The sequence below is a fragment of the Hoplias malabaricus genome, chromosome 8 (assembly GCF_029633855.1).
Source record: "Hoplias malabaricus isolate fHopMal1 chromosome 8, fHopMal1.hap1, whole genome shotgun sequence".
Classification (NCBI taxonomy): domain Eukaryota; kingdom Metazoa; phylum Chordata; class Actinopteri; order Characiformes; family Erythrinidae; genus Hoplias; species Hoplias malabaricus.
This window is the reverse complement of record NC_089807.1, coordinates 8,887,730-8,913,669: the sequence shown is the minus strand read 5'-3', so window position 1 is coordinate 8,913,669 and position 25,940 is coordinate 8,887,730. Positions and strand designations below refer to the sequence as shown.

The following is a 25,940-nucleotide window of genomic DNA, read 5'->3' as shown; positions in this document are numbered from 1 at the left end:
ACACCCCAGAAATGTTAGAGAGTTATGTAGGAGAAGTGACAAGCAAAGCTCCGTCTTGCAGCGCACCGTGCGATCTCCTCGTGACCCAAACAAACACTGAAAACCCGATGATACAGGGGGGTGACTTGCAACCACCCTCCAGTGCTGTTTTAGTTGTTCAGTTAGACGGTAAAGAAGGTTTAACGCCAAATGACCCTTCAGTCATTGAAGGCGACACACCCGTCCGACAATTCATGGGACACTTGACTGAGAAAGGGGTTGCACGCAAATTCTACTTGTCCACCATTGTGGAAAGAAGGCTAGTACATGAGGCCCTGTTGAACACTGCATCAGATGTCACGCTCATGTCTTCCGCCTTATTCCACCAGGTTCGAGCCATTGCGCGGCGTGAAAATCACGAGATACAGCTCCAAAACTGTTCTCTTAAAATTCAGCCGTATTCACATGCAGGCCTCACTATCCAATCTATGGCACTAATACACTTAGCCATTGGACCAATGACTTTAGTGCATCCAGTCCATGTGTCTCCTCTCGAAACAATTCCCTTCCTCATCGGCAAAGATCTCCTTAATCGCTTCGAACCACTGATTGACTTCAAAAGGTCAAAGATCTGGGCACAAGTGCGTGAGCCTTTACCCATCTGCACCCCGCACCACCGGGAAGCTCAGTGTTGCCGTCTCGAAATCCGGCCTGAATCAATAGGAGATCCACCAAGTCAGATCCCTCACTTCGAGGAAGAGGAAACTGAGCCCATGGCAGCCACGCCAGAGACAGCAGTCTCTCCCTGGCCCCCTAGTGCCATGTTAGAACAACGGAACACATTCCTGTGCACTTTCACACAGCCGTTCACAACAGACGCTCCCGGCCTTCCCATCGTGAATGGTCTCACAATGCAGGACTATCATGTAGACAATGCAGTTCTGGCTCTATGGACCGAACAGTCCGCCATAAGCCAAACCCTCTTTAACACTCTGCGCCTCACTCAACCAAATATTCCTTTGGTGAGCAGTCCTTGTCGTTTTCCTCTTAACCTGACATCAAAAGCAATGTCACCCACTGATGGAATTTGCGCTTTAACCGTCCAGTGGAACAAAAGGGTAATCACCCATTATTTCTTAGTCGTCCCTAACTTGCCGCACGACGTTTACATTGGAAGTGACTTCTTGGTGCGCCTCGACGTCCACGTAGACACCCTCAATGGCGTGCTGTGGTCTTTGACTGATGTTTCAACGGAAACCTGGTCCTCTGATCTCAGCAACCTAGGCTCAGGACAAACTATTCCCGAGGTATGTCAGGTCACTAACCAAGGTTCACTTGTGGTACCTGCGAACGCAGCAAATGTACCCATCCGCTTAGTCATGTGACCTGGCCAACACTTAAGCCACGCGCATGCACTTTTCCAACCGTCACCTCAGTTCTTCGAACTAGGCCTCACCCTCGAAGCCACACCTTTGGTGGAGACGCGAGCAAGATCCACCTATCTATTCGTACGGAACGAAACCACTCAACCCTTAACGATCCCTCACTCATCCTCTCTGGGTTGGTTAGTCAGTACGAAATTCCATGACTTTGAGTTGCGAATTCCGATCATAGGACCAATGCCTGAATCCCTGCTTCTTGACCATGCAGAATCAAGAGGTTCTACACTCATCCGACACGAGCTGTTGCTCTCTTCTCAGCTCTGGACATGAGTAACGACGCCATTTGCAGGATAGATCTCGCTGACGACAATCAAATGACGATCACGGTTCTTTCCATAGATTCATCCCCGGAATCCTCCCGGGAACCATCTCTTCTTCCCGAAGCAGGAGAAAACACTTCAAATCCACGTACTTCAAAAGAACTATCTGACTCCGAATTTCGTATCCAAGTCGAACAAGTTCTAAAGGAGGCCGACGCCCTCCAAAGCAAAAAAGAACGTGAGAAACTCTGTGAAGTGCTCCTTAAATATCAAAAATCTTTTTCCAAAGATTCAACGGACTGTGGTCTCACTGACATTCATTCAGTACGCATTCCCACTCGTCCAGGAGCACCGCCCACCTTTGTCCGCCAATACAAAATTCCGTTGGCATCCTATGAACCGGTACAAGAAATCATTGATGACTTGCTGGAAAAGGGCATAATTCGACCCTGTAATAGCACATATTCGGCACCATTATGGCCTGTCATAAAACCAAATGGTAAATGGCGCTTAACCATCGACTATCGGAAACTAAATCAACAAGTTCCCTTGTCTCGATGGCCGATGACACAATTGGAGCAAGAACTTCCCTCGGTCCGAAACGCTAAATACTTTTCCACCATCGATGTAGCCTCTGGCTTCTGGACCATCCCGGTGCAAGCAGAAGACCAACACAAGCTCGCTTTTACTTTCGCAAACCGACAGTACACATTCACTCGGTGCCCTTTTGGATATGCCAACTCACCCGCGGAGTTTAATATTTTCTTAAACAAAGCATGCCCTGATGCCCGCGAGCGAGGCACCCTCATATATGTGGACGACATACTCATGCGTAACCACTCCCTACAGGCACACATTGACGAGATTGATCATGTCCTTGACCAGCTTACAACAGCAGGTGCGAAAATATCACTCTCCAAATGTCAGTGGTGCAGAACAAAAGTGAATTACGTCGGTCTGCTCGTAAGCACTAATGGTGTTGAACCACAAGTGAGTCGAGTGCAAGGGGTAACAAACCTCGCAGCACCCACCAATCTTAAGGAACTCCGCAGTTTCTTAGGAGTATGCAACTACTCATGACAATTCATAGAGAACTATGCGGACCTAGCTCGTCCACTTTATGACCTCCTGAAAAAGGACACTCCGTTCACCTGGGGCGAAGCCCAGGAAAACGCCATGCAGGCACTAAAATCGAAACTGTGCACGGCTCCATGCCTTGCCTATCCTGACAGTAGCAAAGAATTCTACCTAGAAGTAGGGTTCTCGGACCACTGTCTCAGCTCCGGTCTGTATCAATTACACGATAGAGACAAACGTGTCATAGCCTATGCTAGTAAAATTATGCTGGCTGCCGAAAACAAATACAGTGACTGCGAAAAAGCACTACTAGCAACAGTGTGGGCAGTCAAACATTTCTCCAACTACCTAGGTGGTCAGAAGGTGATTGTTGAAACTCATCATCAACCAGTCACTTTCCTGAACAGCCAACGAATTCGAGAGGGTGTAGTAACTAACGCTCAAGTAGCATCCTGGCTAATGGCTCTCCAAAGCTTTGACTTAGAGGTGCGTTACGCGCAAAACTACAAGAGCCCCCTAGGCACAGGCCTTGCTTCCTGCAGGCGATGCGAAGGAAACATTCCTTCCCAAGTGCCACAAACTCCAGAAACCCTCTTACCCACCGTGGCTAACCACCACTATTTCGATCCTAACACATGCAAAGACCTTGTCACTGCTTATGTAGATGGTTGTTCGTTCCGCCGAGAACACACCCTGATGGCAGGGGTGGGTATTATCGGAATAAACGGATGGCCTCACGAACCCCTAAGTTTCAAATTGGGTGCTCAGTCCTCCCAATATGCTGAAATAGCAGGAATTCTCATCACAATCCAGTCTGCAGTCCAGAAAAGCGTAAAAACGTTGGTGATCTGCACAGACTCCAACTACGCGTGCCTAAGTTTCACATGCCACTTGAGACTGTGGAAAACCAACAACTACACCACGTCAAACAAAAAGCCAGTTAAACACAAAGAGCTTTTCGCGGCATGCGAACACTTGGTAGACACACATGACCTGCAGATCTACTGGAAGAAAGTGAAGGGTCACTCCCGAGTCCCGGGAGATGACAAAGAATTCAATGATCAAGCAGATAGCTTAGCCAAACAAGGGGCCCGCGAAGGCACATCGTGGACATTCGATCCCTCCCTTTTTCCAAACCCACCCGACATCAAAGTCCTAGCTGTCACACGGTCTCGAACAGTAACGAAGGCGTCGCCTGACAATGCCAAAACTACCATTGTCTCTATTAACCCTGCTTTTTCGGACGCTGACTTAGTTGCTCTCCAAGCTCGAGACCCATCCATTTCTAAAGTGCTTAGCCACATCTCTGACCCATCTACTAATCCCATCGCAGCACAAGATCTTGACACCATACCAGGCCTTAAAGACCTATACGGCGCCAGAGCGTCCCTCCAAGTCGTCAAAGGCTTGCTAGTTCATGCCACTGACTCGCACACTTCACCTACGTTCGTGGTTCCTCAGTGCCACAGGGGGGTGATGCTGATGCACGCCCATGACTCCCCATCTGCGGGACACAAAGGGGTCAAAGCAACACACCATGCGCTCAGGCAGGTGGCATATTGGCCCCACATGGTAAAAGATGTGGCTGACTATATTAAAGGCTGTCCGGTATGTTGCCAATTTCAACCCTCAAATCCTCTTCATAGAGCCCCCTTGCAAAAGAAGGGATTATCCTTCCCTTGGTCAAACCTCCAGATAGACTGGGTTGGACCACTCACTCGAACAGTAAGAGGTAACAAGTACTTCCTCACAGTCACGTGTGCATTCACTAAATGGGTAGAATGCCTCCCCGCACCGAATGACACAGCGCTAACCACTGCATACTTACTGATGAACCATGTCTTCTCACGGTTTGGCCTACCCAGCCGTGTCGACTCTGACAGAGGGACACATTTCACAGCTGAGGTCATGCAGCAGCTCTGGCAACTCTTAGGAGTAAAAGCCAGCCTTCACATTAGCTACCATCCTCAAAGCTCAGGTCAGGTAGAACGAGCCAACCGAACTGTTGTTAGCATACTGAAAAAGTACGTAGCAGCAAACCAACGAGACTGGGATGTCAAACTCCCCCTCGTACTGATGGCCATACGGGCGACCCCACACGACGCGGTCGGGGTCTCACCCTTTGAGTTGATGACAGGGAGACAAATGCCTCTACATCTGTTATATCAGCCAGGTGAAGCTAACATAGCCGTAGCCTACACCACTCATCAGTATATGGAGGACCTGCAGAAACACCTCAAAGCTACTTTCGCCTTTGCCCAGCAGAAACTGGAAAGAAGTGCAGAAGGTCGCAAAGCGTACTACGATCACAAAGCATCCCACGATGAACTCCAAATAGGGGACAAAGTATGGTACTACATCTTTGTCCAACCTGTTGGAAGGTCGCGAAAAACAGGGGGGAATTTGGCCCGCAAATTCCTACCCCGATGGTCCGGTCCCTATAAGATAACAGACAAACTGTCCCCCGTTGTTTACAGGATCAAAATAAACAAAGCTCGGGGCAGTACCGAATTCAAATGGGTCCACCGCAACCAAATCCGACAACACACAACCCCCATGGGACTTGTAGGGGATACTAACGCTTGTGTTAGATCATAAACGACAGAACCAAAGGCAGGAAGGGTGTTAGTTAACAAACAACTATAACCTTCTACTCACACCTTAGTTCTCCTATCCCTTTTCTCTTTTTCTCTCACTCTTTAGCAGGCAACGAGCTTCTAACCAGACTGAGGACACTCAGGGTGCAAGACCCTAGTCCCTCATCGTCAATTATTGTAGAGTGCTTACCCTAGGAAATTTTTATCAAAAGGGGGGTATCGTGAAAATGTTTATAATTTGTCTAAACGACTCGCCGTAAATACCCTAAATCTAACCATGAGCACCTCTTCCGGTAGGATGGCCCCGCTGCTCATTCTCCTGATCGTCGGCTCCCTAGGAACCGCCGTGCTCCCTGAAGTGATCGAACCAGGTCCTGACTCAGGAATAATACTGAAAGACCAGCCGGGACTGCTAATCACTAATTGCCGCCTCCACACCCAGAGATTTGTACGGTTGAATCCCGCCGAAGCGTGTAGCAAAAACCTACCGATAACCACTCTGCAGACTGGCCGGAATGGAGTTAGATGGACTGAGGAAGCTATCAGCCATGCTGAAGCCGACGTAACTCACATGCTCCGCCAGCTACAAAAGTTTACCGTGACGCAATCAGAACTAAATGGTTTTAATAAACGACCTAAACGCTTCATAGGCGGATTGCTAATGGCAGCTGCAACTGTGGGATCACTACTGAGTCTCGGAACGTCCGCCGTCAATGCCGTCAATGTAGCCACTGTTAAACGTCAAGTAGGGGAATTGCAAGCGGAAATTCCGAACATTAAAACCCAATTAGACAAACAGCAGCAGCACCTGCAAACCATTGGGCAAACCCTACGTGGCACCGTCGTAGTGCTCAACGCTCACAGTGTCGCCTTGAACAAAACGCTCCAGACGGTAAACTCCATGCTTTCAGTAGTACAACTTGACCTTGCCCACATCCAGCTTGTGAATATGTTATTGTCTGATATGCTACAAGAAATCAGCTCCTCTGTAGATAGCCTAGCCATGGGGAGAATTCCTCCCTACCTGGTGCCTCTATCCTTAGTACAGGAGATTTTATCCACAGCAACTCGAGAAGTAGTTACTGACCTCCAGGCCCACCTAGCCTATACCTTAGGTAGCGCCATCCCAATTTATGTTAATCCTCAAGACCGAGAATTAGCATTCATTATTAACCTTCCCATAATGGCGCCTGAAAACATATACCGTTTGAAAGATGTTGTCAACGTTGGTTTCTGGCAAGATTCTGCCTACGTTCGTGTGAAAACAACATCTCTTGTAGCATACCAAGACGATAACCCTGACCTATATCTGGTACCCAATTTGCTTATGTGCACACTCACTAAAGACATTCACTACTTGTGCCCTAGCAAACCTTTCCACCCCGGACACCTTACTAGTTACCCTGGTAGGATTAGGATATCTTCTGACCTTTGGTATAGCCTGGTTCTATTTCAAACGCACTCAAGCCCTCCAGAGCAGGTTAGAAACTTGGTCTAATAAAATGGTCAAATTCGTCAGACATAAAAGAGCCCAGAGAGGTGAACCCCCAAGTTTTAGATATGAAGCCGAAGGCCATGTCGAAGAATCAGCCCTCGAGGTTGCGTTTGAACAAGACCTACCCCTAAATAATTAGAATCCCTTCAGCATGCAAACATCCACATTCCATATACACCCATACATTAATAGGAATACATCAGCTCTGGAAATGTGTTTGAATATGCTTGCTGATCTCACCTTCCTCCACAGCAAAAGTTCTTTTCAGCTCCATGATCCCTGCCGAACCATAAAACTGAAAAGAAAGGGGGGAATGTAGTGGAGTATGGGCCAAATATGAATACCGAAGATAGATTTGGACAGATCGAAATGAAGAAATGAAAAGTTTTGAATTAAAATTTTTCCATTCTGAAGAAGACTTTTCGTCTGCAACATAGCAGCCCCACACACACACACACACCCAATCTAAAACATCAAAGGACTTGAGAAGGACACTTTAAAGTAACACATGGCCCCAACAACCCCCTTCTCTCTTTTAACTAACAGGAACTGTCGAGATAACCAATTTTTATAATGCTTTTAAGAGACAGGGACCTCAAACACAAGGAAGGGTTATAATCCCGCTTGGGACAAAGTGGCACCTCAATGTCTCAATCCTTATCTCGAACCACTAAACAGACAGCCCAGATGGTCAAACTGATTGAAGTCGGGTTGACCTCTCGTTAACCAACGCATGGACCAACAGCGACACCAAATGGACACTGGCGAAACTACGCCTCGCTCGGAGTCGCCGGAAACCATGACGGAAAATAGTCGAACTCTGAATTATTTGTGTATTAAACAAATGTATTGATGTCACTTTCTGTACCCTCAGATGAATGCCTACCTCCTAATGAAATGTGTATATTGTGGACTGTTTCTATCATGAAGAGAAATCCTACCTCTGAATAGGATTAAACGAACTAATATACTTTTCCAGCGTATCGTCATGAATGGGACATAAAGATGAAACCTTATGTAACTGTTTGATATTAATAACCCAGTATACTCATTATTGTATGTTACTAATACGAATAGGAAATTTCGATACGGGAAATGTCTATCTTATTACTTATTGTTTAAAAGATCTTTGATCCAGCCTTCCCACTTTTCTGTCTCATGGAGTCAGTCACGTGAGCCTGAACTCGCGTCCAATCAAAAAAGAGGACGCCTTCCATTAGGGCGTGACCGCGCTGACTTTGAAAAACAGCAGCTCGACTGCTCACATTCAGTTCGAAGTTCTGAAGAGTTGCGAGGACTCTACAGAAGTAACGGACCACGAAAGAAAGCTGGAAAGAGAGGACGCCGACGAGAAACTTTGAACAACAAACACTCTCTTCTCCACGACGACGACGAAACCAAGGAAAAACTCAGAGACTTCATTTAAAGCTTACGAGAGACGTCTCGAAATTAGCTAAGAGTATGAAGTTTTACTAATACGTCGAGTAATTTGAATATCTTTCTTTTCTTTTAATCTTGTTTATGTTTATTACCTATCGAAGCGTGATCTCACGAGTGATCAAAGCGGGTGAAACTTATTTGTGGCCAAAGTAAGGTATCAACCGTTTGAGTAATCGATAACAGATATATTAACGTTATAAGCTGATTCCTGAAGACATCAATCCTGGAAAGCTGAACAACGAGACTAGCTAATACTCTGAAAAAGCCGCTCCACTACGGTGGAAAACCAGCCACGCCTGTGAAAGTCCACAGAAGGGAAATCTCGATCGACGCAGCTCAGCTCGGAATCGAAAGTCTTCAAATCGACTGGAAAGAGATCCTCCATAAGCGAGCCTGCTCCTCACCACGTGGGAACGACGAGAGCACCCCGGGACACGGAGATTAAACAGCAGGACGCGACGGCTCGGTGAAACGGCTGACGAGTAAGCTAGCGTATTTAACACCTTTTCAGTAGCTGATGTCTAAATAAACCTTTTTTATAATTTACCATTTATTAACCTTAGCTAGTAACTTTAGTCACAAGTCAGAAGCGCCTAGCTCACCTTTAAGCTCGAATCAGTTCCCCCTGCCGGACACCGTGAGATTACAAGGTTGTGCTATGTTAATTAAATATTCCTCTTTATTAATAAAACTCTCATTCTTGGAAATCACAGTGTTTGCAATTTGTTCGTTATTTTCCTGAAAATCCTGACGGACTCATTTTAGCATGATTATTATTCATTCTCAAACTAATTATTAATGTTTTAATTGCTTAAGCCAATTATAAATCTTAATTAATTTCACTCAGTCAAATATCAGAGGTTGGAGGAGTTTGAATAAGGTCAAGGCTATAAAACAATTATAAAAATTATATGTATATGTATTTGTGGTGTACCTTACTACACTACATAAATCAAGACTTAAAACACTCCTGTTTGAGCAGCTAGAGCAGTTTAAAATATTCTGCACTTTTCTGTAACAACATTTTATTTCTTTTATTTCTTTTCTTTTATTGTCATTTTAAATTGTTTTAATCATTTTACTCTTTTTATGTAATTGTCTTACTGGAAATTTATAATTTTATTCTGGCTTTTAATTTAATTGTTTCTTTTTCTGTAAAGCACTTTGAATTGCTTCTGTATGAAAGGTGCTCTATAAATAAACTTGCCTTGCCTTGCCTATATGTTCTATATATGTACATTCTGCACTTACTGCTTATTGCACTCTGGTTAGATGCTAAACTATATTTCATTGCCTTGTACTTGAACATGTGAAATGACAAAGCTGAATCTAATCTAATCTAATTCATGTTATGAAGATATTAAGAATATTCAGGATATAGTAAAGTAACTGCTCTCTCCCTAGACATGGGTACAGCGTTGTAGTACAGATGGACTATAAATAAATCACACACACACGCAATTAAATCATAGAAAGTAAAATAGAATTACAAAAAAATCAAATATTATTCAAATAAACAGAATGCAGTTGTCTGCAAATCATTTTAATACTATGCTTAGAATATACACCATTCATGAATGATTAATAAAATTCAGCAGTTTCCATTTAATGTGCAATTATTTGTCATTGTACAATGTACAAAAAATGCATCTTCCGTATTTAACCCATCTGTGTGTCACAGTTGAGGGAGGACGAGGAGGCGAACGTACACGCAAGGAATATTTATTTAAACAAAACCAAGGCAAACACAACAAACAGAAAACAAACATGAGTAGGGAGGCAAGAAAACAAACTAGAACTCAGTGGAACATAACTAGGACAGGAACATAACAACTGTAAACTGGTGGTAGTGTGTAAGACAACAGACAAAGAAACACATCTACACACACAAGAACTGACAAGGGAGCACTGAAACAAAGGGACTATATATACAGAGCATTGAAAAAATCACACTTGACTCAACCTTTGCATGTGTGTCTTTGTGCGACACTAAGCACGTAGAACAGAAAGAGAAGAACAGAACTGTCTGAGGACTTGACCGTGGAAAAAAAAAACCAAAACCAAAACCGTGGAAAAATGTTAACAATCTCAAGGTTACAAGTCCATCTCCAGAGATCTTCATGTTTTTTATCCATGGTGCGCAACATAATCAAGAAGTTTACAAAGCATTGCACTGTAGCTAATCTCCCTGGAAGTGAACAGAAGAGAAAAATTGATGAAAGGTTGCAATGCATGATAGTCCAGATGGTGGATAAGCGGCCCAAATCAAGTTCCAAAGAAATTTGAGCTGTCCTGCAGGCTCAGGGTGAATCAATGTAAGTGCGAACTATCCGTCGCCATTGAATGAAATGAAACGCTATGGCAGGAGGCCCAGGAGGACCCCTCTGCTGACACCAAGACATAAAAAAAGCTAGACTGCCAAAATGTATGTGAGTAAAGCAAAATCTTTCTGGGATTGTGGACAGATGAGACCTTTTGTTAAAGCACATCATTCTACTGTTTTCTGAAAGGAATGAGGCCTACAAAGAAAAGAACACAGTACCTACAGTCAAATATGGTGGAGATTTTGGTGTTGTTTTGCTGCCTCTGGCACTGGGTGCCTTGAATGTGTACAAAGCATCATGAAATCTAAAGATTACCAAAGGATTTTGGTTCGCAATTTAGGGTCCAGTATCAGAAAGCTGGGTTTGCAGCCAAGGTCATTGGTCTTCCAGCAGGACAATGACACCAAACATACTTCAAAAAGCACCCAGAAATGGATGGAAACAAAGCGCTGGAGAGTTCTGAAGTGGCCAGCAATGAGTCCAGATCTAAATCCAATGAAACACCAGTAGAGAGATCTTAAAATTACTTTTGGGAGAAGGAACCCTTCAAATATGAGACAGACCTGGATCAGTTTGCAAAAGAATAAAGAGTGTCCATAATTGCAGTTGGGAGGTGTAAGAAGCTTGTTGATGGTTATAAGAAGCAAATGGTTTCAGTTATTTTTTAAAAAGGGTGTGTAACCAAAACATGTATAATTCATTTTCTAGGAAAACAACATTTTCTGGAAAAAATATAGTAGTGCCAGCACTTTCGGACATGACTGTATGTGTTCAGTATATAAATGGTTGTAGGCATGTTGCGATGTATTTGTCACGTAAGGATTGGGTCGAGGGACAAGGAGCAGAGATGGAGGTAAGAGCAGGAGCAAGATGTTTAATAAATAAAACAAGACACAAACAAAGACCAGATCCAAGACACGAGAAATACAAGAGTAACAAAACTGAGAGCAGTACAAAAAAGAAAGGAGCGAAAGGAAAGAAAGGAAACGAATCTTACAACCACATCTGGTCTTCTCTAAATAAAATGAACAGCATTCTTGCTCTGAGGCAAAAAATGCCCAAACTGAACAAAAAAAACAGCCCTCCTTTTACCTAAAGGCAGCAGGGAAAAGCTTTGTCCCAAGCACAACCCTCCTTATTTTTCAGAGTCTAAAAGTGACTATGCCCACAGCATCACAACACAGACCCCTTAAGGATCAGTCCGGATGGATCACCACAGTCCAATGCCCTCCTAGACTCCTAGACATAGACTCCTCCTAAACTTGCCAATGAAAAACAAGATACTCAACACAAGCAGTGGTAGCATATTTCATAGTCACTTTATTGGCACTCTCGTGTCCCACTGTTGCAGCCTTGTGAGTTCATGTGCCACCTTAAGCAGTTTGCTCAACGCTGGTCACTTTAAAGGGACATATTAAAAAATCCCTTGATTAGTGCATGTGTACTTCAGTGTGGGAATCTGGAGCCAAAAGTGGGATAAACATGGGACAAAATGAGCCATGTGATGCAGTAGACGGCTCCGGTCACTGATCCTTTCAGGCTGGTCTTTTTAGTGGCTGTTTACAAACTCACACAATACACAGGATCAACTCTACAAGTTCTACTCTATGTCTTTCATCTCACTCTTCATCAGAACCTCTCTGGGGAGGAGGAGGATCACTGGATGTGGTCCATTTCATTCTGGAGGATTTTATCAGACTACAATTGGAACAGTTACTGATTGGAGCCCATAAGGACTCGTGGTGTGTCACAACAATTTCTAAGGTCTGGAAAGTTCCCTACAGAGCTTTTTACTGCACTTTAAATTGTGAGGTTGCTAAGCAAAATTGACTGAAGGTCCTGCATGCAGTCACATAACAGTTTGTGAATGTGTGTAGGTGTGACCTCATTTACAGGATGATTGTGTGCTTGGTGAGTAAAATAGACCACAGAAATGCTTATATTAAAAGTAATTTTTTGTCTCTGAAAGGTGTGTTTTTAACAATTCAAATGCTGTAGTGAAGTGTCCTGTGTTTCATCAAAATGATGAAATAAAAGTTACGGAATGGTTTTAATGTTAAGTTGGGATTTTAACCCAAAAACTATTACAGAATATGGCAATGAATGTGAAAACAATTGTTCCAAACAATTTTTGTTTTTTTGTCTGTTTTATATTTCACACAATTTGGCTTTATGGCTGAGTCTGTGCCCTTTTGGTTTAAACTTAAATGCTTCAGAATTCTACAGGACTGACTGGAAGAGGATGGAGGATATGCTCCCGCTTAGGTTTTTTGATATTTACTGACCATCCCTAAATTTTAGTTTAAAGTCTTTTAACAAAATACTTCTTTAAAACTAAATAATGAACAGTGTCCGAAGGTAACATGGCTGATGCACAGCATTTGTAGACACCGCAGGCTTAAATTCTCACCCAACATCCCTTTGTCTCTGTTAGCACTGTCATTTGGATGAGTGTGTGAGTGACTGGGTGAGAGTGTGAGTGTGTGAGTGACTGGGTGAGTATGTAAGTGTGTGAGGGACTGGGTGAGAGTGTGAGTGACTGGGTGAGAGTGTGAGTGATTGGGTGAGTGTGTGAGTGACTGGGTGAGTGTGTGAGTGACTGGGTGAGTGTGTGAGTGATTGGGTGAGTGGTGTTTGTGGTGTGGCAGGGAGCACTGTCCTACTGAGAGAGGATACTGCCGTTAGGAAACACCTAGTCTCTCATTGCTAAAGTCTCTAGGGAGAGTCTGGTACTTTTCCCAGAACCACCTACTACTACAGGAGAAGAAATTTAACTGACACAGCAAAAGTGATTTTGGCCTGACGTGTAGAAGAAGGCGGCCTTAGATTCACCTCGGAGCCAGTACCAGAGCCAATACAGAACGATACACAGAAGTGTGCACAGGCAGAGGTACAGCGAGACAATCAGAATGCAGCTAGCAGAATCCTGAGTGTGAGACCAGCCACTGAAAATATCTTCATATACCAATGTCTCCATCTTCTTGTGGGTGGAGCATCTGTGGCTGAGACTAGGGAGCATCACTTTCACGAAGGAGTAGACTCTACAGCAATGTTTAGGGTAGGGCTGCAAATCAACATAACATTTTCTGAGCTAGTATTTCTTCACCGTCATTGGCATAGACACATGAGAGAATCAGTGAGCCCTGGGCACCAGCACCTTTCACCAGGTCATCCTTCCTCTGAACACTTTGGACACTGGGGCCACCTCTCAGACCTGAGTTCTGGAGACTGACCAAAAGATTATGACCATCAAAGTGTGGCCCATTGTTCCTGCCTCCAACATCAGCTTTCTGACCCTTCACTAGCTTCCTGATATATCCCCAACCACAGGGGGCACTGTAACCAGATCATCACTGCTACTCCCTGTTGTTGATCAGTGTGATCACGGCTGTTTCAGAGATGGTTCTTCTTCTTTCTCTCTGAAAGGTCTTTTCTCATTGTGTTCTGTTTCCCTCTCTATCTTTTCTCTCTAATTTATCTCCACTATATTCTCTCTTTCTCTCTCTCCTTCTCTCTCTCTCTCTCTCTCTCTCTGTCTGTTTCTCAGTCTATGTTCACTACCTTTCTTTCTCAAACATGCACACACACGCACAGACACACACACTGGCAGTGTTCTCAAGTTGTCACAAGTCAGCGCTGACTCATTGGCCCCACCCTGACTGCACAAATATTCAATCAGCTCTTCCTCTGGCTCATGGCCTCGTGTGAATGGTTAAGATGAAGCCCCACCCATGTGGTGTTTATATGACAGCAGTGAACACCAGAGTTACCGTGGTGTGGACTGGTTCAAGGCTCCACTCTGTTCTTTCTTTCCAGGCTGTGTTCTGAAGAACTGAAGATCCCCAGGATGTTTGTGAAGATGGTGGTCATGATATTGGCTCTCTCCTTAGCCACAGTGAACTCTTATATTGCTGGAGGAGTGATTGATGCAGATATAAATGCCCCAGAAGTTCAGGAGGCTTTGCAGTTTGCCATCGCTGAGTACAACAGGGTCACCAATTCCATGTGGGTCAGCCAAGTGTCCAAGGTCATCCAAGTCCAGCAACAGGTGAGGTCAGACAGGAAAGGGTTGGTCAGATCTTTCAGCCACATTGCTGTGTTGAGATTAAAGAGCCCTGCTGCTCATAGCCCATTTAACATAGCTGCTGAGACCTGGCTTTTTATATAAAAGTATGTTATTGATATAAACAACAGTAAAATGCATTCTTATCAAAACAGAAACGCTCTCAGATATTTCCATCTTCCTTATTTCAATGCTGCTCCTGATCACTCCTGATGGAGTGACATCATCTGAAGTTATTTACAGAAGTGTAGTTGATGTAAACACAACTTGGTCTCCTCCTCTCCTTTTAAACATCAATCAAATTTTATTTATACAGCACTTTTCACAACAGGAAGTCACAAAGCAGCTTTACAGGGATCCGGGTCTGAGCTCCTATGAGCTAGCCCAGGGCCTCAGTGACAAAGAAAAACTCCCTTAGCACACGAGGAAGAAACGTTGGACTCATACTGGGAACCCACCCTCCTCGGGTCGACACCGGAGACACAACAGAGAACAGAACAGAAGTAAAAGTGAACTGATGAAGACACCAGGAGGAGCAGGACATCTCGAAGCATGAGAGAGACAAGAGAAAGAAAACCCAACAAGGGGGAAAACAAGGGTGTTCATGGTAAAGCAGGGGCCGAATTGCCCTGTAAAAAGGCCTGGCAAGAGAACCCAGCAACAGACAAGTGGGAGAGAGTGCAGTAGGGTTGGTGAAATAAAAATAACTAAAATAAGTTGTAACTTAGGTAGTAATACAGGATTAATACAGAGCAGTGATAATATGTAAAACCAGCTCTAACACCAGTTAACCAAACTTGTGTGAAAAGGTAGGTTTTTAATCTAGATTTAAAGATGCTTTCTCTCCTTGTCCTCCCACTCCTGATCATTATTTCTGCACTCAGGTTGTTTCTGGAATAAAGTACATCTTTAACGTGGAGATGGCCAGGACGTCCTGCAAAAAGGGGGAGGAGCCCATGGAGGCATGTGAAGTCCATTCAGACCCTAATATCGCACAAGTATGTTTTTTATCTGTTCACAGGAGAGGCTTCAGTTGTACATTACTCAGAACGTGTCAGTGACCAGTTTGTGTTTTGTCTCCTCCCTCAGGTCGACGTGTGCAGGCTCGTTGTCTGGTCCCAGCCCTGGTTAAATAGCAATAAACTTGTGGAGAACACTTGTGGCCTGTAGAGCTCTGTCACAGAACACCTTTCTCTCCAGCTGGGAATCAGTGAACGCCTCCACTTTTAGTTTTTATGTTAAAAGTATATTCAGAATCCAGACGTTATTTTCCATTGGCTGTAGTTTGTTAAAATGCTTTGACTAACACTTTGCTTGCTTTTTAGCTAAAGATATTTTTTTTTATTTTAAACTAAAGTTCTGAAAATGGGAGGCTAGGACCAGTCTTCTATTAAACCATCGCTGAAAAGATCTATCTCTCACATCTTATTTTCTGCCTTCAGTCATTAATCAGGGAAACAATGCACAATAATATAATAAACAACAAGAAACAATATACAATAACACTAAAGATACACAACTCATATAGTGTGCAATAAGAACTCACACAGTGTGTATAAGCAATGAACTAAAACAATGATAAACATTCAGTAAAACAAGGAATAATATATATATATATATATATATATATATATATATATATATATATATATATTAACTACTACAGTAAAAAAACATTAGTTATGAAGTATATTGTATGTAGACTATATTTATTATATTTGCTATGTTTATATATTTATAATGTTATGTAGTTTAAATGAATGGAGGGAGAAGGGTGAAATCACAGGGTCTGTACCAGAGCAGCTTTACTAAGATCTGCCATAGTTCACTCTTCTGTACTAAATACATTCAAAGTATATTCCTGTATTTGTTGTGTAAAGCCCAGTGCCTGCATCAGTCTTCATTTATTGAAGTTGGGGCCAGATGCTCAGAGCCTGTTTAACCCGGAGACTCAGCTAAAAAAAACACTGTGCACAGGTGCAACACACTTTCAGTACTAACTTGTGGGGCTCACTCAGGCCTCCACGCTGAGAGCTGCCGATCAGAAACGAAAGTTTTACACATGTGAAGACATTAGGTGGACGGTATTATGGAGTCTTAAGTAAATGTCTGTTACCTAAAACCCCACGAGCCCCACAGCAGTGTTCTCCCCCTGTGTAAACAGCCCTGTTCAGAACGCCCACTTTCAGCACCTGTTCCTTTAAATGATAATGAGCCGCTCGCTGTTCACTCCAACAACAGAATCTCTGGTTTTAAGCTGTTTTTGCTTGATTATCTTTTTTCTGTTTTAATTTTCTCAGTTTTTACTTAAACTATGCTCTTAAAGTGCTCTTATTTTCTCTGCATTTATTGTGTAAGGAGTCAGGTAGCACCAGAAGCCACCAGTAGGGGCTCTAGGAGAACAGGTGCCATCAGCTCTCAGAACTCTCAGACTTCTCAGCACTAATCAGTAATGAGCTGTCCTGATGGGCTCTGAACATAAGCCCATTCAAAAAGAGTGTCAGAGAAGAGGCAGGTATGGTATTTCAAAAAAAAAAAACACACAATAAAAGAGAAAAGACAAAAAGAGAAAACCATGAGAACTAAAAACGACAAAAGAAAGAAGACAGAAATGTAATGAAAATAGACCATGTTGAGTTTTACACGCTGGGCAGGAATGCAGCAATGCAAAGGTTAAGCGGTTAATGCTGGAGGTAGCATGTTTTAACCTGTAATGCCAAGAACGGCCTGTAGACAGCACATTATAAATAGATAAAGTTGTGTGATCACACAGATTGTTGTCACAAAGTGACAGTTTCTTTTAATGGAATAGATTTACTGGAGAGGGACAGCATCAGTGACAAAGCTCAGAATCTACATACAGTTTCCAGCACTATGAGTACTGTGTAATGCCATTTGGATTCATGAATGCTTCCCCTGTCTTCCTACACTTTATCTAAAATGGTTTGAGTGAAGCCATTTCACTCAAACCATGTATATGTATATGTATATGTATATGTCTACATCAACATGCTCATTTATGTCTGTATGTTACAAGAGAAGTCAGTGTTCCCTGCTATTAAAGTGGTTCTTTTTTGGCTTTGGGTTTACTGTGTCTATGGACATACTCTGCATGGATTAGGCCAAGAGAAAGGTAATAGCCAACTGGCCTCAACCCTCCTTTTTGCCACATTCTTCCAGTGAACCAGAAATCAGGTGAAATTTACTCTCTTAACCCTCTGGAGTCTGAGGCCTTTCAGCCAGGTCTGAGGTGATCTGACATGTCTTGATATTTTAATAAATATCACCTACCTAAAATGTTAGTTCCCTCAAAAGCTACACCTGCTAATGTTCAACACAAACCCAGCAGCAATAAGAGAGACATCTGTGCGTCATTTGTCTGTCTTTTGTTTAAACTCTAAACACGGAGTTCCCAAAAATCTATTATCAAAGGTGCTGATATAAAGTGAAAAAACACATTGTGAACATTTATGTAGTTTTCTTTAGAGCTCTGAACTGTGTAAACACAGGTGTCCGCTGCACACAGGTTTTTACATCTCTCTGATATTTTCAGTAGTTCTTCTTCTATGTTGCTATGATTCTGATGTGACACTGTATTTTTCTAAACCTGTGTCTCACACATTGACTCTTCATGAGTTAGGTGTGAGACACAGGTGAGAAATCCCTTCCCCACCGTCAGAGATAATGACCCATTAGCTCCCATCACATCAGTCAGAGCATCATTTGGTTGTAGTGTGACTGTGCCATCTTGAAGCTCCGTGCTCAAAAACGTCTTACAATGCTGTGATGTAGATGGAAAACAGATATCGGCTCATCATCAAGAGTGTGTGCGGACATATTTTCACATGTACATTTAGCAGATGCTCTCATAAAAGTGCTTTGCGTTCAGCCAGGATTTGTATTCTAGCTACTACAAATAACTACTAAAATACCCTTCAGCTCAAACATTGTCAAAACTGGGCCAGTGCAGATCCCTAGAAAGAGAAACAGAGAATTAGACACAGTATAAGTGAGTAGTGTTTGCTCCAATGAACTCCTACCTAGAGAGAAGACAAAGAGATAAGTATAAAATAAGTTAAAATACAATGCATTTGGACAATTCTTAGTGCTCACTTATTTAGAATGAGACAGGTTTTCAGTCTGCGTCTGAGGACCACAAATGAGTCATAGTCTGGACAGTGAAGGCCAATGTGAGTTCATTCCACCATGTTGTGGCAAGTGTACATTCAGAAAGCTAATTCTAACACTAACCCAAACATCTCTCTCTGCCCATTTACATGACCAACAGGTTTGCTCGACTCAATGAGACACCTCCTGAGAATCAATCAATACATCAATCAATCAATTCATCAATTTTGGTTTATGTAGCACTCTCAACAGCAAATATCATCAAACAGAAGCTTTACAGAGTCCAAGGCCTACAGGGTCCAAGCCACCTTTGAGCAAGGCAGGGGTGAGTGTGGCAAGAAAAATCACCTTCAGGGCACAACAGAGAAACCATGGGAGGAACCAAGACTCTTACGGGGAACCCATCCTCCTCGGGTCAACACCTGAGAGCACGACAAAGAACAGAAGCTAAAGTTAACTGATAGAGAATGAGTTATTGGTAATGTGTAAAAATTAATGATGAAAATTAGAGGGGAGCAGGAGGTGGTCCATGTTTCTGTGGGAGGGTAAAAGCAGGTGGGGCCATTTAGTGTAAGGAAGCATCCTTGCATAGCCAAACATAGGTGAAACATAGTGCTGTAGGTGAGACAAGTCCGAGATCTTCTACAGGATGCACGGGGCAGGGCTGGATTGGGGAAGTCTGTTGAAATAGCTCTAGATATAGAAGACGCTATTGTACTGCATGTAAAATTACCTCCTCCTTTAGGGATGACAGTAGAAGTGAGGTGTACTCTGGACGTTCAGCTGAAGCTGAAAGTCGTAGCTAACCACAGGGAGTAATCATGTCCATTTGTGGGACTCTGAGATTACTAAGCATAATTTTAAAGAGGAGTTTATACTTTGACCCCTCCCAGCTTGACATGGTAATCACATTTACAGCTGATTTTGGTGATTTAACTGCTGGTTGTGGTGTTCAGGAAATAGTGAAGGTGTCTTTTGTAAACAATTGTCATGAATGGGACTTGCTTCTTCAACACATTCCCCAAACGCTGGGCTGGATAAAGGTCTGGGGAATCTGGAGCTGAGTCAACATTTGTAACTCTGTCCTGTTCCTCAAATCATTCCTGAACAGTGTTTGCAGTGTGTCAGAGAGCATTATCATGTCAGAAGAGGACACTGTCTTCAGGAAAAACACCACTGTCATTAATGAGTAGTCTCTGAAGCAGTTTTTGGCAGAGGCTACTTGTCAAACTAACATCCACACCACCCAACACTTTGGGTCGGTACTGACCATTGCAAACTTGGAACACCCCATGGACCTGAGTTCTGGAGACTGACCATTTCTCCTACCTCCACTCCAAGAGCTGACAGTTTACTTGTGTACTATATCCCCCATCAACAGAGGGTACTATAACCACATTATTTAGCAATGAAATATTGTGAAACACACACACATGCTTAGCAATGTTATAATATAGGCAGGACCACACAAGTCAGTGCTGACATGTGCCACTGCCCAATTTGTGCAAGCATCCAATCAGCTCTTCCGCTGGCTCAAGGTCTTGTGTGATTTGATGTGATGGAGCCCCACCCCCATAGTCAGGGTTGTGTTATATAATGGCAGTGGACACCAGTGTTGTCACTGCGTGGACTTGTTCAAGTACCCACTGCATTTCTATCCAGACTGTGTGTCAGGATGTTTGTGAAGATGCTGGCCTTGGTCATGGCCCTCTTCCTGGCCATGGAGAGCTCTGGGGCACCCAGAGAACAGACGAATGCAGATATGAGTGATCCTGATGTGCAGTATGCCCTGGAGTTCGCCGTCACTGAGCACAACAAGGACAGCAGTGGAAAGTGGATCAGCCACGTGACCAAGGTCATCAGTGCCAAGGAAGAGGTGAGGTCAGAAAGGGTGAAGGGTGGTCAGACAGGTGAAGAATGGTCAGACAGGTGAAGGATGGTCCATGGAGAACCTGTCTGTGTTTTGTGTTTTAAACTGCACCATGTTGCTGTCTTCAGATTAAAAACCAGAGGCATTAACACACACACACACACACACACACAAACACACTCCTCCAGGTTCAATTCCACAACAGTATTTTTAAGTACAGAGAGCCTCAAATGCATAGTCATTCATAAGCTACTGCCTCCATCTCAATCTCTTCATACTTCTCCTTCTCCTGCTTATCACAATCCACCTCTACATCTTCTATTTCTACTCCACCTTCCCTTTCTCATAGTCCTCCTCCCCCCATTTAATCTTCCTGCTCATGCTCTTCTCTCCTGCTTCACTACCTCATCTTCCTCCATCCTTCTTAACTTCTACCTCCTCCTCCTTTTGTCTTCTCCTGTTTATCCTCTGTCCACCTTCTATAACATCTGCCTTCCTTCTCTCATAATCCACTAACTCATATTTCTCTTTGTACTCATTCTTTTTCTCCCTCTTCTCGCATCTTCCTCCCACTTCTCCTCTTCCTCTACCACCTTCACCGCATCATTTTCTTGTTCTCTTCCTTTTCCACCTTCTCTACTTCTCCTCTTCATGAGTGAAGATATGGCAGTGGTCTGGAGTGACTCGCTGTCCTTGAATCACAGTGTTTTAATGGTATTTCTGCACTCAGGTTGTTGCTGGGACGGAGTACACCTTCACTGTGGAGATGGCCAGGACGTCCTGCAAAAAGGGGAGTGAACAGAACGACTGTCAAACAAATCCAGATCCTAACATTGCTCAGGTATGTTTTTCATCTGTTCACTGGAGAGTCTTCACTTGTGTTTTATTGAAGACGTGTCAGTGACTGGTTTGTGTTTTGTCTCCCCCCTCAGGCCCAGGAGTGTGAACTCATAGTGTGGTCCCAGCCCTGGTTAGGGGAAGCTGAAGTTATTAAGGACACCTGCCCTTAGAGCTCAGGCACAGAACGCCATTCCCTCCAGCCAGGAATCAGTGAAAGCCTTCACTTTAGGGAATGATTATCTTAGCACTGTATTCTGTATCCAGAGAGTATCTTCTGCTTGGCTGTTGTTGCTTAAATGCTTTGATTCTCTAAATTCTTCATTCAGTTTAAATGTTCTCTAAATTAGATATTTGGGCCATTTATGCTTCCATTAAATGTTTTGCTGAAATGTTTTGTGTCTGGATTCATTCTGATTAGATTCAAGTTCTTCTGCCCTCATTCCACCTCATTAACAAGATAATTAATTACGCAAATAATACAATAAAACAAACAATAAAAATACAACAATGCAAACAATACACAACATAGAGTGTGCAATAACAAAAACCACACAGAATAACTCACAGTAGAGAAACAAACAATATCCAATAACATATATAACAATAGCACAAAGTATTGTACAATGACACAACTACAATTACATCTGGATTACAATAGGAATACAAACTTGAAAAAGAAAATCACTTTTTAATTCGCCCTGGATAAAAGCATCCATTAGATGCAGCCGCATTTAAACAGCGCTGTTCATTTAAACGATAAGGAGACGCTCGCTGTTCACCCCATCCCTGAGTGCACAGCAGTGAGGAGCATACTAGAATTTACAAGAATTTGTTTTGGTGGGACTACACATGCATGACATGTAACATATTAACTGTATAATAAACAAAAATAAATAAATAAATAAATAAATAAATAAATAAATATAAATAAATAAATCATTAAAATAAAGAGTCTTGGAGAGGACTTAAGTACATGTGTGAGTATGTGCATGTGTTCTATAGAAGAACTACTGTATGCAGAAAATTACAGAATTATATGAATATAGCAGGGGGTCACGGTGGAGCAGCAGGTAGTGTCTGTGTCACAGCTCCAGGGTCCTGGTGGCTGTGGGTTCGAGTCCCGCTCTGGGTGGCTGTCTGTGAGGAGTGTGGTGTGTTCTCTCTGTGTCTGCGTGAGTTTCCTCTGGGTGACTGTCTGTGAAGAGTGTGGTGTGTTCTCCCTGTGTCTGCGTGGGTTTCCTCTGGGTGACTGTCTGTGAGGAGTGTGGTGTGTTCTCCCTGTGTCTGCGCGGGTTTCCTCCAGGTGACTGTCTGTGAGGAGTGTGGTGTGTTCTCCCTGTGTCTGCGTGGGTTTCCTCCGGGTGACTGTCTGTGAGGAGTGTGGTGTGTTCTCCTTGTGTCTGCAAGGGTTTCCTCCGGGTGACTGTCTGAGGAGTGTGGTGTGTTCTCCCTGTGTCTGCGTGGGTTTCCTCTGGGTGACTGTCTGTGAGGAGTGTGGTGTGTTCTCCCTGTGTCTGCGTGGGTTTCCTCTGGGTGACTGTCTGTGAGGAGTGTGGTGTGTTCTCCCTGTGTCTGTGCGGGTTTCCTCCAGGTGACTGTCTGTGAGGAGTGTGGTGTGTTCTCCCTGTGTCTGCGTGGGTTTCCTCCAGGTGACTTTCTGTGAGGAGTGTGGTGTGTTCTCTCTGTGTCTGTGTGGGTTTCCTCCAGGTGACTGTCTGTGAGGAGTGTGGTGTGTTCTCCCTGTGTCTGCGCGGGTTTCCTCCAGGTGACTGTCTGTGAGGAGTGTGGTGTGTTCTCCCTGTGTCTGCGCGGGTTTCCTCCAGGTGACTGTCTGTGAGGAGTGTGGTGTGTTCTCCCTGTGTCTGCGTAGGTTTCCTCCGGGTGACTTGCTGTGAGGAGTGTGGTGTGTTCTCTCTGTGTCTGTGTGGGTTTCCTCCGGGTGACTGCCTGTGAGGAGTGTGGTGTGTTCTCTCTGTGCTTGTGTGGGTTTCCTCCGGGTGACTGTCTGTGAGGAGTGTGGTGTGTTCTCTCTGTGTCATTGTGGGTTTCCTCCGGGTGACTGTCTGTGAGGAGTGTGGTGTGTTCTCTCTGTGCTTGTGTGGGTTTCCTCCGGGTGACTGTCTGTGAGGAGTGTGGTGTGTTCTCTCTGTGTCTGTGTGGGTTTCCTCCGGGTGACTGTCTGTGAGGAGTGTGGTGTGTTCTCTCTGTGTCTGTGTGGGTTTCCTCCGGGTGACTGTCTGTGAGGTGTGTGGTGTGTTCTCCTTGTGTCTGCAAGGGTTTCCTCCGGGTGACTGTCTGAGGAGTGTGGTGTGTTCTCCCTGTGTCTGCGTGGGTTTCCTCTGGGTGACTGTCTGTGAGGAGTGTGGTGTGTTCTCCCTGTGTCTGCGCGGGTTTCCTCCAGGTGACTGTCTGTGAGGAGTGTGGTGTGTTCTCCCTGTGTCTGCGTAGGTTTCCTCCGGGTGACTTGCTGTGAGGAGTGTGGTGTGTTCTCTCTGTGTCTGTGTGGGTTTCCTCCGGGTGACTGTCTGTGAGGAGTGTGGTGTGTTCTCTCTGTGCTTGTGTGGGTTTCCTCCGGGTGACTGTCTGTGAGGAGTGTGGTGTGTTCTCTCTGTGTCATTGTGGGTTTCCTCCGGGTGACTGTCTGTGAGGAGTGTGGTGTGTTCTCTCTGTGCTTGTGTGGGTTTCCTCCGGGTGACTGTCTGTGAGGAGTGTGGTGTGTTCTCTCTGTGTCTGTGTGGGTTTCCTCCGGGTGACTGTCTGTGAGGAGTGTGGTGTGTTCTCTCTGTGTCTGCGTGGGTTTCCTCTGGGTGACTGTCTGTGAGGAGTGTGGTGTGTTCTCCCTGTGTCTGTGCGGGTTTCCTCCAGGTGACTGTCTGTGAGGAGTGTGGTGTGTTCTCCCTGTGTCTGCGTGGGTTTCCTCCAGGTGACTTTCTGTGAGGAGTGTGGTGTGTTCTCTCTGTGTCTGTGTGGGTTTCCTCCAGGTGACTGTCTGTGAGGAGTGTGGTGTGTTCTCCCTGTGTCTGCGCGGGTTTCCTCCAGGTGACTGTCTGTGAGGAGTGTGGTGTGTTCTCCCTGTGTCTGCGCGGGTTTCCTCCAGGTGACTGTCTGTGAGGAGTGTGGTGTGTTCTCCCTGTGTCTGCGTAGGTTTCCTCCGGGTGACTTGCTGTGAGGAGTGTGGTGTGTTCTCTCTGTGTCTGTGTGGGTTTCCTCCGGGTGACTGCCTGTGAGGAGTGTGGTGTGTTCTCTCTGTGCTTGTGTGGGTTTCCTCCGGGTGACTGTCTGTGAGGAGTGTGGTGTGTTCTCTCTGTGTCATTGTGGGTTTCCTCCGGGTGACTGTCTGTGAGGAGTGTGGTGTGTTCTCTCTGTGCTTGTGTGGGTTTCCTCCGGGTGACTGTCTGTGAGGAGTGTGGTGTGTTCTCTCTGTGTCTGTGTGGGTTTCCTCCGGGTGACTGTCTGTGAGGAGTGTGGTGTGTTCTCTCTGTGTCTGTGTGGGTTTCCTCCGGGTGACTGCCTGTGAGGAGTGTGGTGTGTTCTCTCTGTGCTTGTGTGGGTTTCCTCCGGGTGACTGTCTGTGAGGAGTGTGGTGTGTTCTCTCTGTGTCATTGTGGGTTTCCTCCGGGTGACTGTCTGTGAGGAGTGTGGTGTGTTCTCTCTGTGCTTGTGTGGGTTTCCTCCGGGTGACTGTCTGTGAGGAGTGTGGTGTGTTCTCTCTGTGTCTGTGTGGGTTTCCTCCGGGTGACTGTCTGTGAGGAGTGTGGTGTGTTCTCTCTGTGTCTGTGTGGGTTTCCTCCGGGTGACTGTCTGTGAGGTGTGTGGTGTGTTCTCCTTGTGTCTGCAAGGGTTTCCTCCGGGTGACTGTCTGAGGAGTGTGGTGTGTTCTCCCTGTGTCTGCGTGGGTTTCCTCTGGGTGACTGTCTGTGAGGAGTGTGGTGTGTTCTCCCTGTGTCTGCGCGGGTTTCCTCCAGGTGACTGTCTGTGAGGAGTGTGGTGTGTTCTCCCTGTGTCTGCGTAGGTTTCCTCCGGGTGACTTGCTGTGAGGAGTGTGGTGTGTTCTCTCTGTGTCTGTGTGGGTTTCCTCCGGGTGACTGTCTGTGAGGAGTGTGGTGTGTTCTCTCTGTGCTTGTGTGGGTTTCCTCCGGGTGACTGTCTGTGAGGAGTGTGGTGTGTTCTCTCTGTGTCATTGTGGGTTTCCTCCGGGTGACTGTCTGTGAGGAGTGTGGTGTGTTCTCTCTGTGCTTGTGTGGGTTTCCTCCGGGTGACTGTCTGTGAGGAGTGTGGTGTGTTCTCTCTGTGTCTGTGTGGGTTTCCTCCGGGTGACTGTCTGTGAGGAGTGTGGTGTGTTCTCTCTGTGTCTGTGTGGGTTTCCTCCGGGTGACTGTCTGTGAGGTGTGTGGTGTGTTCTCCTTGTGTCTGCAAGGGTTTCCT

At 44.8% G+C, this 25,940-nt stretch overlaps 2 protein-coding genes across 2 annotated transcripts; both read left to right on the top strand.

Annotated features, from left to right (window-relative positions):
* The first annotated feature begins 14,378 nt into the window (after window positions 1-14,378).
* On the top strand, window positions 14,379-16,113 carry LOC136705866 (cystatin-like). The gene is made up of 3 exons (XM_066679671.1): window positions 14,379-14,662; window positions 15,562-15,675; window positions 15,767-16,113. Exons 1-3 carry the CDS (start codon window positions 14,462-14,464, stop codon window positions 15,845-15,847), a joined length of 396 nt encoding a protein of 131 aa, XP_066535768.1. The 5' UTR covers window positions 14,379-14,461; the 3' UTR covers window positions 15,848-16,113.
* A 4,326-nt stretch (window positions 16,114-20,439) lies between these two features.
* On the top strand, window positions 20,440-21,895 carry LOC136705867 (cystatin-like). The gene is made up of 3 exons (XM_066679672.1): window positions 20,440-20,681; window positions 21,406-21,516; window positions 21,608-21,895. The coding sequence occupies exons 1-3, from the start codon at window positions 20,481-20,483 to the stop codon at window positions 21,683-21,685; spliced, it is 390 nt and encodes a 129-aa protein (XP_066535769.1). The 5' UTR covers window positions 20,440-20,480; the 3' UTR covers window positions 21,686-21,895.
* Window positions 21,896-25,940: the final 4,045 nt, after the last annotated feature.

Coding starts and splice junctions, on each gene's coding strand:
- LOC136705866 (XM_066679671.1), top strand. CDS start 14,462: ATGTTTGTGAAGATGGTGGTCATGATATTGGCTCTCTCCTTAGCCACA. Junction 14,663..15,561: donor TCATCCAAGTCCAGCAACAG/GTGAGGTCAGAC, acceptor TTCTGCACTCAG/GTTGTTTCTGGAATAAAGTA. Junction 15,676..15,766: donor CAGACCCTAATATCGCACAA/GTATGTTTTTTA, acceptor CTCCTCCCTCAG/GTCGACGTGTGCAGGCTCGT.
- LOC136705867 (XM_066679672.1), top strand. CDS start 20,481: ATGTTTGTGAAGATGCTGGCCTTGGTCATGGCCCTCTTCCTGGCCATG. Junction 20,682..21,405: donor TCATCAGTGCCAAGGAAGAG/GTGAGGTCAGAA, acceptor TTCTGCACTCAG/GTTGTTGCTGGGACGGAGTA. Junction 21,517..21,607: donor CAGATCCTAACATTGCTCAG/GTATGTTTTTCA, acceptor CTCCCCCCTCAG/GCCCAGGAGTGTGAACTCAT.